The sequence below is a fragment of the Capsicum annuum genome, chromosome 7 (genome assembly GCF_002878395.1).
Source record: "Capsicum annuum cultivar UCD-10X-F1 chromosome 7, UCD10Xv1.1, whole genome shotgun sequence".
Lineage (NCBI taxonomy): Eukaryota > Viridiplantae > Streptophyta > Magnoliopsida > Solanales > Solanaceae > Capsicum > Capsicum annuum.
Genome location: NC_061117.1, coordinates 186,362,914 through 186,375,247, shown reverse-complemented (window position 1 = coordinate 186,375,247; position 12,334 = coordinate 186,362,914). Strand labels below are relative to the sequence as shown.

At 31.8% G+C, this 12,334-nt stretch overlaps 1 protein-coding gene across 1 annotated transcript; it reads left to right on the top strand.

Annotated features, from left to right (window-relative positions):
• Window positions 1-365: 365 nt before the first annotated feature.
• Window positions 366-10,725, top strand: LOC107878210 (cellulose synthase-like protein H1). Its single transcript, XM_016725131.2, has 9 exons — window positions 366-700; window positions 1,248-1,575; window positions 3,804-3,932; window positions 6,499-6,615; window positions 7,204-7,416; window positions 7,921-8,032; window positions 8,131-8,324; window positions 8,965-9,315; window positions 10,069-10,725. Exons 1-9 carry the CDS (start codon window positions 438-440, stop codon window positions 10,591-10,593), a joined length of 2,232 nt encoding a protein of 743 aa, XP_016580617.1. The 5' UTR covers window positions 366-437; the 3' UTR covers window positions 10,594-10,725.
• Window positions 10,726-12,334: the final 1,609 nt, after the last annotated feature.

Sequence of the window (12,334 nt, the reverse complement as noted above, 5' to 3'; positions counted from 1 at the left end):
TTCCATTTTTACCCCAAAAAAAGAAAAAGTTGACCTTGTAATACCTTTTCAAAAGTTAATTGGTTATCAAATTATAAGGGTAAATTTGAAAAAAAATTCAATGATTCACTTATTTTGAAACACCAATAAATACCTCAACAATTCACTTATTCCGAAATGGAGGGAATATTTAGCATCTACTTTAAAGTTTATCTAATTCAAATTTACATCGAAAAGTTCAATTTTCAAAGTAAAATACTCCACAAAATATATACGATTTTATTTTCAAGATTTTAAAACAAAACCCTGTGATTAATGAAAATTGAAGGAATACCTACCATTCAATCATATATACTTTAGCAAGCGTTGTACTATAAATATGTCAAACATTGACAAGCATTATAAAGGAAAGACCCATTTCCAGTAAACATTTTCTAATATTGTATACTGTTTCTCCTATGGCTCCCAAAACACCTCCTTCTCTTCCTCTTTACGAAGTTAAGTATAGAAATAACATAATATCTAGAGGAATAGAACTCTTCATTCTTTTCCTTTTGTTCTCACTGTTGGCCTATAGATTCTTCTATCTAAAATACCATGGTTTCCAATGGCTCTTGGCTCTTATATGTGAGTCATGGTTCACTTTCCTTTGGATTATCATTGTCAGCACAAAATGGAGTCAAGTTGAACCAAAAACATATCCCCAACGCCTTTTGGAACGGTATCACTATATACTTTTCTAATTCTTTGCAGAATTTAACCCCTTGCTGAGTTAGAATTTTAAATTTATGATTTTTAGGAGTCAGAGAAAAGGACTTCCGTGAGTTGTTGAAGTAGCGAGCTATATTTTTAAAGTGTTGTAGTGGAGAAATTTATATCGAAACTCATTCACATGACTAATTAAAAACACTAAACCATGTAATCAACTTAATTTGGTGTTCCGTTGTCTGGTACTTTTAATTAATCGCGATTTGTGTGTAAGTCTTAATGTAAATTTCTCCATTGCAACACTCCAAATTTATAGCTGCTTCAGCCATTCACTGATTTTCTTTTCTGACTCCGCATGTATGCAATTTCACTCTTAACATTTCTAACAAGAGTTGCCGAAGAACAGAAATAAATAAATAAATTTAAAAACAAATTAAAAAATAAAGTAAAGCAAATAATTTGAAAAGGGAGGGAATAACATTTATGAGCCAAACCATTACTTAATCCGATTTTCTCTTGGGCACAATTTTTGACTTTTATCTTGTACAATATCTATATAGGATTTCAGCGTTTCCCGCTGTGGACATGTTTGTTACCACTGCAGATCCCGTTCTAGAGCCGCCTCTTATAACCGTAAACACGGTGTTATCATTGTTAGCAGTGGATTATCCGGCTAATAAGCTAGCTTGTTACGTCTCGGACGATGGTGCATCGATTGTTACCTATTATTCACTTGTTGAAGCATCAAAATTTGCTAAGCATTGGGTTCCTTTTTGTAAGAAGTACAATATTGCCCTTAGAGCCCCTTTTCGATATTTTAGTGGCAATTCATCATCACCACCACAAGATAGTTCACTCGAGTTCCAACAAGAATGGAAAAGAATGAAGGTGTGTACAATTATTTTGTATTACTATATAGTTTCTACATAATAAGCAAGATTTAAATACAATGTTATCATTTAACCAGTATTTGTTGCTTACGCTTTTTCATTTTTCGTATTTAAATTTCTTACTACATCTCATAAAGTTGTATTCTAATATCTTAAAGCTTAAGTAAATTAATTGGAATTATTATGAACATAGTCTATTATTTCAAATTTGTGATCGTCATCGAACTAGCTAAGAGATGCATTGATATTTCGTATGGAAGGTACTTTCTAAAATTAGCTGTAGATAGTACTGTGATAAAATTATCTCATGAAAATAAAAAAGTTTGGACAAGTCATTATTAGTTAGCTTATTAAAAATTGGATTGATATATAGTTCAACTTGACTCGTGAGAAATCTTGTTATAATATTTTCAACATATATTGGTAGTATTTAATAAAGAATTTTTTTTTTTTTACTCGGTGTTAAAAATTAGAAAAACATAAAAAAAAGAGACTAAAACTTAAGAACGGGACAGATTGAATTATAACCTACATTTTAACTTGTTGTAACCCAAATAACTTTTAAGTGGATCAATTAATTTTTAATTTATTGACTCAATCTATTTTAACTTGCACAAATTAAATTGCTCATTTAACACATGGTAATATCCAATAATGAACTCGACGGACCAGCGAATCTTGTAAATGTAAAACTAGAACAAGATTTTTACACAACACACATTAGTCAATAACGTCCACAATAAATAACTAACTTTATTATCTTTTGATAAATTTTAATTGGTACAATCATGATATAATATTTATATATTTTACTATATATAAGTGTGAGTAAAGAACACAGGTGGCTGTTTGCTTCTTTACAGGGTATATTTGGAATTCTAAATTATTGACATTTTAAGAGTTTGTACAACAATGCAACTCAAATGTACTTTTGCAAATTTTGGACAAAAAGTCCAAGCCATATCTCTTTGTAATTACTGGGCAGACGAAAAGTTGTTGTGGTCCCATTTACTTTTCCAACACTTATTTGGAAATTATCTCCGTGTAAATTTAATTTGTCTTAAATATTTTTAATTTGTTATTATTTTCTTAATTCAAAGTTTTTTTTGTTTGTTAAATATTTGATAATTAGGTAAAAAATATTTTAATTTGCAATTTTAACTACTTTAAAAAAATTAGAATGACACACGATATTTAATTTATGCTACATAACTTGAATCTAGAGAGTTATATATATTATATGAAAACTACATAAAAAGTAATATACTAAGTACAGTAATTTACAACATAAAATCTTTAAAATCATATAAAAATTTGCTCAGCTCCAGATTTCATCTGTACCATGTAAATTAAGACAAAAAGAGAGAGCGAAATCGGCAGCTCAAGCAGGTAGCGGGCAATTGTCATGTCTGCTTTCAGATGTTTGCTTCTGATCGAGGGTATGTTTATAATTTTATATATTTTTTTAATTTTAATGCAATTGTTTTATTTTTATTTTTAATTTTTTATGTATTTAAAAATTACCTAAAAATATGATAAATTATAATAATTGACAATTTAAATTATTTAGAGGCACATAAATTTTTTTGGTATTTAACAAATTTGTGAAAAGTAATATAAATCACAAAAATTAACAAATTACAATATATGAAAGATATATAAGAAATTTGTTTGACTTTTCAGATCTATCAAATGTTATATAAATTGAGATAGGGAGGATAACATATATTACTTATAAATTATGTAAAAAATTGTATAATTACAATTTAAAATTATATAAAAAATTTGATTGATTTTCTCAAATATTCCATCAATGCCCACATAAATGAAACAAAAGAAGTATCACTCTATCAAATGTTATATAAAGAGGGAGTAACATATATTATTTGAAAATTATGTAAAAAATTATATAAATCATAATCTAAATTTATATAACAAATTTGATTAATTTTCTTTAATATATTTCATCAATGCCACATAAATGGAACAAAAAAATAACATATACTATAAATTAATAATTAATAACTTAACATATTGAAAAATCATAAAAAAAAAATTGTTTGACTTTTTAAATTTCACATGTATCATATAAATTGAGATAGAAAAGTAACATAAATTGAATCCATGCTGACACGGGCTTCAAAATGTAGTATATACATACATCTCTGCATTCGACCAGTACAAAATTGGGTGTAAATTGAAATACTTTTTATCCTGAAATTGCAGGATGAATATAAACAGCTGTGTGAAAAGATAGAAGAAGCAAGTACTCAAGAACCAGAGGCATGTGATTTTCCTGGAGATTTTGCTGTCTTCTCAAGTATCGACCCCAAAAATCATCCATCCATTATAAAGGTTTTTCACTACTGTCTACTTATCTATGTCTTCTATTTTGTTTCAAATATTACGTGGTCCTTACTTGTTTTGAGTTTGTTATTTTGCATAATAAAGCTATAATTTCATTGATGGAGAGCATTGGAATTATTGATAAAGTTATTGCCATGCATGTGATTATGAAGTCATGTGTTTAAATCGTGAAATAGCCTCACTATAAAAAAATAGTAAAATTGTGACGGAATATTTAAGACAATACACTTCTGTCACAATTTGTGACAGAATTTTGATGAATTTATGAAGAATTATTCTTGCATAAATATGAAATTTAATTTTGTTTATTTCCACATAAAAATTTGAAGAGTAACAGATTTGTGATAGATTTGAAATATAATTTTTGTGACGGACATATTTTTGTCACAAATCAAATCTGATGAGAAAAATAATAACTTTCTGTCACTAATTCGTAACTAAATTTGTGACAGAATGAACATTCCATCACAATAAAATTTTTAAAAAAGTAACAACAACAACAACAAACCCAGTGTATTCCCACTTTGTGGGGTCTGGGGGGGGTAAGATGTACGCAGTCCATACCTCTACCTCTGATGAAGTAGAAAGGCTGTTTCCGAAAGACCCCCGGCTCAAGTTACGAGATATCAAACAAACACATAGTACAGCACAGAAGCAGATGACATAACATAGATACTGCAGCCATAAGGAATATAAAACAGAGTAAAGCAGGAATGCAGGAAAAAATTTGTCACGGATTTATTCCGTCACAATAAAGAAAAAATTAAATTTTTTTGATGAATTTATTTCCGTCAAAACAGAATTAGGCGATTTTATTTTCCCTCTAAAAATTTTATGCCTCTTACAGAAATGTGAGGTACAACTGCGTATAATTGACACTTGTGATTCGACTTTTCTCCCAACCCCGCACATAAGAGCTTTAGTGAGCAGACTGCTCTTTTTAAAGCTATATTATCATAACTTATTTGGATCATGAATCTAATGATTCCTAGCATCTAATCATTCAACTTCTTCAAATAAAATTAGTATTTTCACGCTAAAAAATGTAAACTGAATTAAAGATGCAAACGCAACAGACAAAATATTGAAACGTTGCATTATATTTTTTGTGGTAAAAAAATACTCTATTCGTTTAAAAAAGAATGATATAATTTTTTTTTTAGTCTGTTTAAAAAAGAATAATTTCTTTTCTTTTTTGTCAATTTTTTAATTTTAATTTTTCACGTGGCATGTTTAAGATCACAAGATTGAAGACATTTTGGTACATTTAACATATCTTTAATTTAAGAACTTAAGATTCAAAAATTTCTTTATTTTTTTAAACTCCGTGCCAAGTCAAACTAGATCATTCTTTTTGAAACGCAGGAAGTAGAAAAATAAAAATTTCGATAGTTAGCTTGATTTGTCCCCTATTTCATCATATAAATCCAACTAATAAGGGTTAGAAGATGATCTATGTTTGTCCAATCGAATCTTACAAGATTGTTGATACATAAATGTACGGTCTAAATTTAAAATAATCTTGACATATGATTTTATATATATATATATATATATATATATATATATATTCCACCTTCTGCTATATATGTCATTTTCAGTGAATTTTGATTGGAACAATTCATAATCTGTTTTGAAGTGTCATTTTCCTTTGTTACATTGCACATAAAATAATTCCTTCTATTTTTTCATATCCCCCAATCTCAAATTTAAACTAGACAATTCCCAATAATAGCTTTTGGATGATCACATGTTAGGAGTTATACTCCACACTACTATGATATTGTTCGTTTTAGGTCAAGCCTTCACGAATTTGTTTTTGGTACTTGCCAAAAGGCCTTGTACTAGTAGAGTTAGGTGAGACTTTAAATATTGAACATACTTTCTCTAATTCTTTGACGTGGGATTGTTTTTCTTCCCAACAATCCTCCCCTCAAGCCAAGACCACATCATTTGTGAACTCCCTTTCAACGATAATCTATTTGATTTGACTAACCATCTTGTATCGCCACTACCAATCAGTGGGACATGCCGCTTGACCACCACTTGTCAAGAAGACTTTCGGCACAAGGCATCAACCGTAGATCTCAACTATTAGGTCACTTCACATGATCTGTCAAACATCTTGTACCGCTGTTATCACTCAACGGGACACGCTGCTTGACCATCACTTGCCCGGAAAATTTTTAACACAAGGCACCACCTGCTGATCTCTAGTGTTGTTGTCACACCGGGTACTTCTCACCAAATGTAGTCCACTATTCCGACATATCCGAGCCTGGACTTTAATACCACTTGTTGGGACCGTGTATAACTTCATCCAAACTCCGCATCAGTATGATATTGTTCGCTTTGAGTCAAGCCCTTACAAATTTATTTTTGAATACCTCCAAAAGACCTCATATTAGTGGAGTTGAATGAGACTTTAAATATTGGACATGCTTCCTCAAATTGCCCAACAATATTTACAAATGAAGTTAAATTGCACTTATGGTATAGGAATATTTTACAAAATAAGTGCATAATAACTTTAAATTATTTTTTTATGATGAAGGTAATCTGGGAGAACAAGGAGAGTGTTGATGATGGAGTGCCTCATCTTGTGTACATCTCCAGAGAGAAGCGGCCACAGCATCCACATCACGCCAAAGCTGGCGCCATGAATGTTCTGGTTAGATCCCCAAAACCCTAGTTACATTACCCCCCGCGCCCTCCCCCTCCAAAAAAAAAAACAAAAAAAAACGAGAAGAAGAAACCTGTGACCCTCAAATGGTGTTTTTGGTACCCAACTTATTATTTTGTATTAGCTAGATATAACTGTAGGAATTCATAAGCTTAAAATAATTGTGATCTTAGAGTTCCATTTACGAAAGCATAATACATAATCGATTAAACGTGATATTTAGCTTGGTCTCAACTGACATATATGTGCTCTAACTTTGGTTTGTGCACAAATAGAAATTTAAACTTGTATAAAATTAAACAAGTATACAAACACGTCGTTCGTGACATAATACAAATCAATTCAAGTGTGTCTCTCACGAATTGTCAGGTAGAACGCATGTGTTTACTCGTTAGACTTTATACATGTTAAAATATCTATTTGTGCATACCCAAAGCTGATATGAATTGATGCCGATTGAGGCATACTTGACCTAATAAACACGTCCAAAATAAAGGAAGAAGCATATGCAGAAAAAGGTGTTCCTTTATTTCATTTGCTATTTATTAATTTTGTGTATTGTGTTGATGAAAATAGATTAGAGTATCTGGAGTGATGACAAATGCACCATTCATGCTGAATGTGGACTGTGACATGTATGCACATAACCCACAAGTTGTTCTACATGCCATGTGCTATTTTCTTGGCGCTAAGGATGAAAAAGACTGCGCCTTTGTTCAATTTCCACAATTATTCTACGATGGGTTGAAAGAAGATCCTTATGGAAATCAGTTGAAAATCTTACACGAGGTAAATTCTAAATTGTTAATTGCATACACATGCATTCAGACCAAAAAACTTAATATGAACCATTTATTTATTAAGTACATTCTTAAACTAAACTTTCATGGGTCATCTATATAATTTCTTTACACATGGAGTAATACATAAACAAACACTCAAACGTGACTTTAGCTGGTAAGTAGACATTCCAAACTTTGAGAATGCATATCTAAATACCTCAACTTGTCTCCACTGCACATGAACACTTCAACTTATAAAATAACCATCTAGATACTTTCAAAATTTATGTGTCACGTTAATATCTGGTGTCCATGTGTCACGCAGTGAGAACCACTTGGAGTGTTTAGTTATCGGTTGAACCAAATTGAACTGTCTAAATATGTATTTTCAAGGTTGAAGTGCTCACTCATCAACTGAGGCCAAGTTTAAATGTACCTTTATGTGTTATACCGTTTCCTTATTATTCATTTTTTTAATTAACATTTTATATTTATGTTGTGCTGATTATAGTATTTGGGAAGAGGAATGAGTGGCATTCAAGGGCCATTTTATCAAGGATCAGGATGTTTCCACAGACGAAAAGTTATATATGGCTTGTCGCCACATGACAAAATAACTTCTGGTATGCAAACTGACTGTTTTACAATTTCAAGGACATATAACGTGATAAAATTAAGCAGGCTGCTTAAATATTAATAAGATCTTTTTCATGATAATTAGGAGAATTGCAGGATGAGTATCTACAGAAAACTTATGGGAAGTCACAGAAGTTATTAGCATCAGTTGCTAAGACACTCTCAGGAGGATCAAATATTATTGAGCAATTCAATTCTGTTTCTGTCTCCAGTTCTGTTGAGATAGCACATCAAGTTGGAAGTTGTGGATTTGAATTTGGCACTGGCTGGGGTCAAAAGGTAATTCATGATTCATTTTAAGTAATAATGCAAACCCTCATAATAAATGAAATAATAACAAGAAAAAATAACACAGACAACCTGTTATAACCTGTTATATTATATTGATTGTGATGGAGTCCCACATCGTTATAGGAAGGAAAACTGGTCCCTTTCCAATTCATACCTTGTGAAATTCGTTTTCTATTCGGTGATATACAAGAATGACTTTAGAAGTGGGTGACCTTGAACTTTTGACCTTGCTTGCCTCCTGAGAGAAGCGGGGGTCAAAAGATCAAGACCACCCATTTTCAAGGTTATTGAGTGTAATTTTCTGATTTTTTTAAAATCATGAAATCATAGTCAAGCTCGTCTCAATTGTTCATCTACCCTATACCGGATCCCATTTTACATTTTTCACGTCCCACATGTTCGATCTTAGACTAGTGAGGGGTGTGGAAGTCCCACTAAGTATTCGATTATGGGATAGAAATTATTCTATATGACTTTTGATAACATTCATTTAGCAAGTTTTTAGCATTAAGTTAGGCTCATAATTCATTTCATATCAGATGGTATAAATTGTTTTACACTATCAAGTTTTGACTTGATTATTTTAGTGGACAATGTACAATTTCTCATTTGGGCCTAAATGTCTCAGTTTGGCTTGCTATATGGTACTCCAACAGAAGATATCCTAACTGGAATCTATATCCATTCAAGAGGTTGGAAATCTGCGTACTGCTTACCTGACCCACCTGCCTTTCTTGGATGTGCACCTTCAACTGGGCCTACCTCAATGATCCAACAAAAGAGATGGTCTACTGGGCTCTTTGAAATTCTCTTCCACAGTAAAAGCCCAATTATTGGAACCCTTTTTGGGAAGCTTCAATTGCGGCAATGCATGGCTTATTTGCATGTCTTATTATGGTCCATGAGATCCATTTTTGAAGTTTGTTATGCTATTCTGCCTGCCTATTGCCTCATTACTAATTCCAGCCTTTTACCCAAGGTGAGAAAATTGCTCCTTTGTCCTTACTAATGGTACAAGCATAATATATAAACATCATCTTTAATTTAGCCTCACCTAACATCTATTCCCTCCAGCTTTGGGTGTGCATACATAATACTTCTATCATAAAATTAAACAAATAGACACATGTGTCATACTTGGCAAATCTCACATAATTTGACACATAGAATGCGTGCATCTCACACGATTTATGTATTATACATTTAGAAAATTACTCCAAATGACATTGAAAACGAGTGTTCTTGACCTTTTGACCCTCCATCTCATGTGCACACATTTAAAGTGAAAAGTCGAGACTTATATTAAAATTGAAGTTTTTATATAGACAATCAAGGTCAAAAGTTTAAACCACTCACCTCCATGATAATTCTTGTAAAGCAACCAATATCTTTTAGGAATTCTTACACTACACAACATTTTAACAGAACTCACAATAGAAAACTGAGATTTTTATTACTATATAATCGTCATCCAAATAATAGCCGGTAAATGTATATAATTTTCGTTAGCATGCAATGTTTAACTAATATATAATTACTAATATGTAGCTTTTGTATATAAGAGGTGCATATGATTATGGGCATGTTATATATGGAGTATATACCAACGACAATTACAAACTATTACAGCTTGGGGGCAAAGGATATTTAGCAGACTGACTTTTTTTTTTTCAATTCTTTAATATCTCAAAAGTTATTCTCTACCAACTTCATTTGCTACATGTATGTGCAGATAAATGAATCGAGTATGCTTATTCCAACATCAATTTTTATCATTTACAATCTATATGGTTTATCAGAGTATGTTAGAGCAAATGAACCAATAGAAGCATGGTTGAACAACCAAAAAATGAGTAGGATCAATGCTATAACTGCATGGCTATTTGGGTTTGGAAGTGCTACAATTAAGTTACTTGGACTTTCTGAAACTATATTTGAAGTTACAAAAAAGGATCAAGATGACACAAATTCTGATTTTGGAAGGTTCACATTTGATGATTCCCCAATTTTTGTGCCTGGCACTACAATTCTCTTATTGAACCTAAGTGCCATGTTCATTGGACTGCTGGATTTCAAAAAAGAAAATATTGAATGGGGATTAGGGGAAGTTATATGCACTATGTGGGTTGTTTTTATATTTTGGACATTCTTGAAAGGCTTGCTTGCTAAAGGAAAGTATGGAATTCCAACACCAACCATTCTCAAGTCAGGGGCACTGGCGTTGTTAATAGTCCATCTTTTTCAAATTTACCAATAAATTGTAAAAAAAATTAGATGTTACTTTTGAATGTTTGAATTTCAATTACCATATATGAATTTAGTGATAGTTTGTTTTGAAAGAACAATTTGTAATTGAATTTGCAATGCACGTTTTGAGGTTTTTCTGTCTTTTGACAATGTTTATGTTTAGTAAATCAATATCAGAAGCCATGTGATTTGTGGCTCCAGTATCTGTGATCCAATAGTGAATTTGGTGCCAATAATGCTAGAATCTGTCCTATACCTATAGCACTTGCATTGGCTTTGGCAGTACTATCATTTGCAGGCACTGAGGATAAGGAGCTGAGATTGTTCTGATTATTCTGATTGAGCATCTGCACTGTCTACTCATACTGACTCCTTTCGAAGGGAATAAAATACCCTCCACCTTACATATGTTGTTGTCCAGCATAATGATCATGTCCTGTCAATTCATAAATGACCCAATTTTGAATCTGGTGCCTTTTGATTTGATCAAGATCACAGTCCGAAAGATTTGAGTGATTTCTAAGTGATACTCTTCGTGATTAGAATTTGTAGCTTCCTCGTAAGCAGTATGACCATTAACTGAAGAGTTTATTTCTTGGATTTGAAATATTTGGCTATTCAACCAACTTGCAATACACTTCTCTAGTATGCCCTTTACACTTTCAGTAAACATACACAAGATTAAAGTTCTTCCTATTCTTTTAATAACCAAAATTAGTAGTACCATTTCCATGGGAGTTCTGACCGCTACTGCCTCCATGACTAAAAGAACTACCACTACTACCCCAATAATTATTGGAATTGCCTCCTTCAAAGATTTTTGTTAGTAGACTATGACAACCAAAGTTTTTGGCTTTGATCATCAAGAATCATGCATAGGCCTCGTTTACTGAGGATAGTGGACACATCATACGAATTTGAGTTCTAGCTTGGCCATAATTATCATTTAACCCCATCAAGAACTAAAACAACTTCAGTTTTTATAAAAACAATACAAAATCTTTGGACTTATCATAATCACAGCCTGGTGCAGTAACCAAAGCCTCAAATTCTCCCCGAAGATCTTTCTGTTTTAAGAAATACATGAAAACAGATGAAGAGTCTTGCATCATTGTGGCAATTTTTTTTCTGAATATCATAGATTCTAGATTCATCTACTTGTTAAATCTTTCTGGAAGATCTTGCCAAACAAAACCAAAAAGATTCTTTAACACAAGTTCATAACCCAAGACATTATTATTACATTAACCATTTTTCCAGTGGTTAAACATGATTTAACATGATTTCAGGAAATTTCTCTTTTGAACAATTATCATCAATCAACCCTAATTTATTTCTACCCAACAAAGCAATAAGTATAGATCTAGCCTAGATTGAATAGTTTTTTTATATCAATAAGTTGGAAAAAGATGATTTGAATACCACTAGCATAAAAATATGTAAGAATATAGGTCGACACTTGAGAAGTGGTTGGAGTTGCAGTAGAGTTGCGTGCTCCATCCATATACACAACAGAAGGAATCTGACTTGACCCAGTAACATGTTCCATTTCTCTAGAATTTGAAATAAAATAATAAAAAATTTAGTGAAAGCAAGAACTGATAAGATTACGAAATTATCGAATAACCTCTCAGAATTTCAGAAATACGATATTGATCTTCTAATTAGAGTAACTGGAGATCGAATGCTTGATACCATATTGTAATTTAGAGACTTTCTTTATGAAATGTAATAAGAAGGGGGGAAGGAGT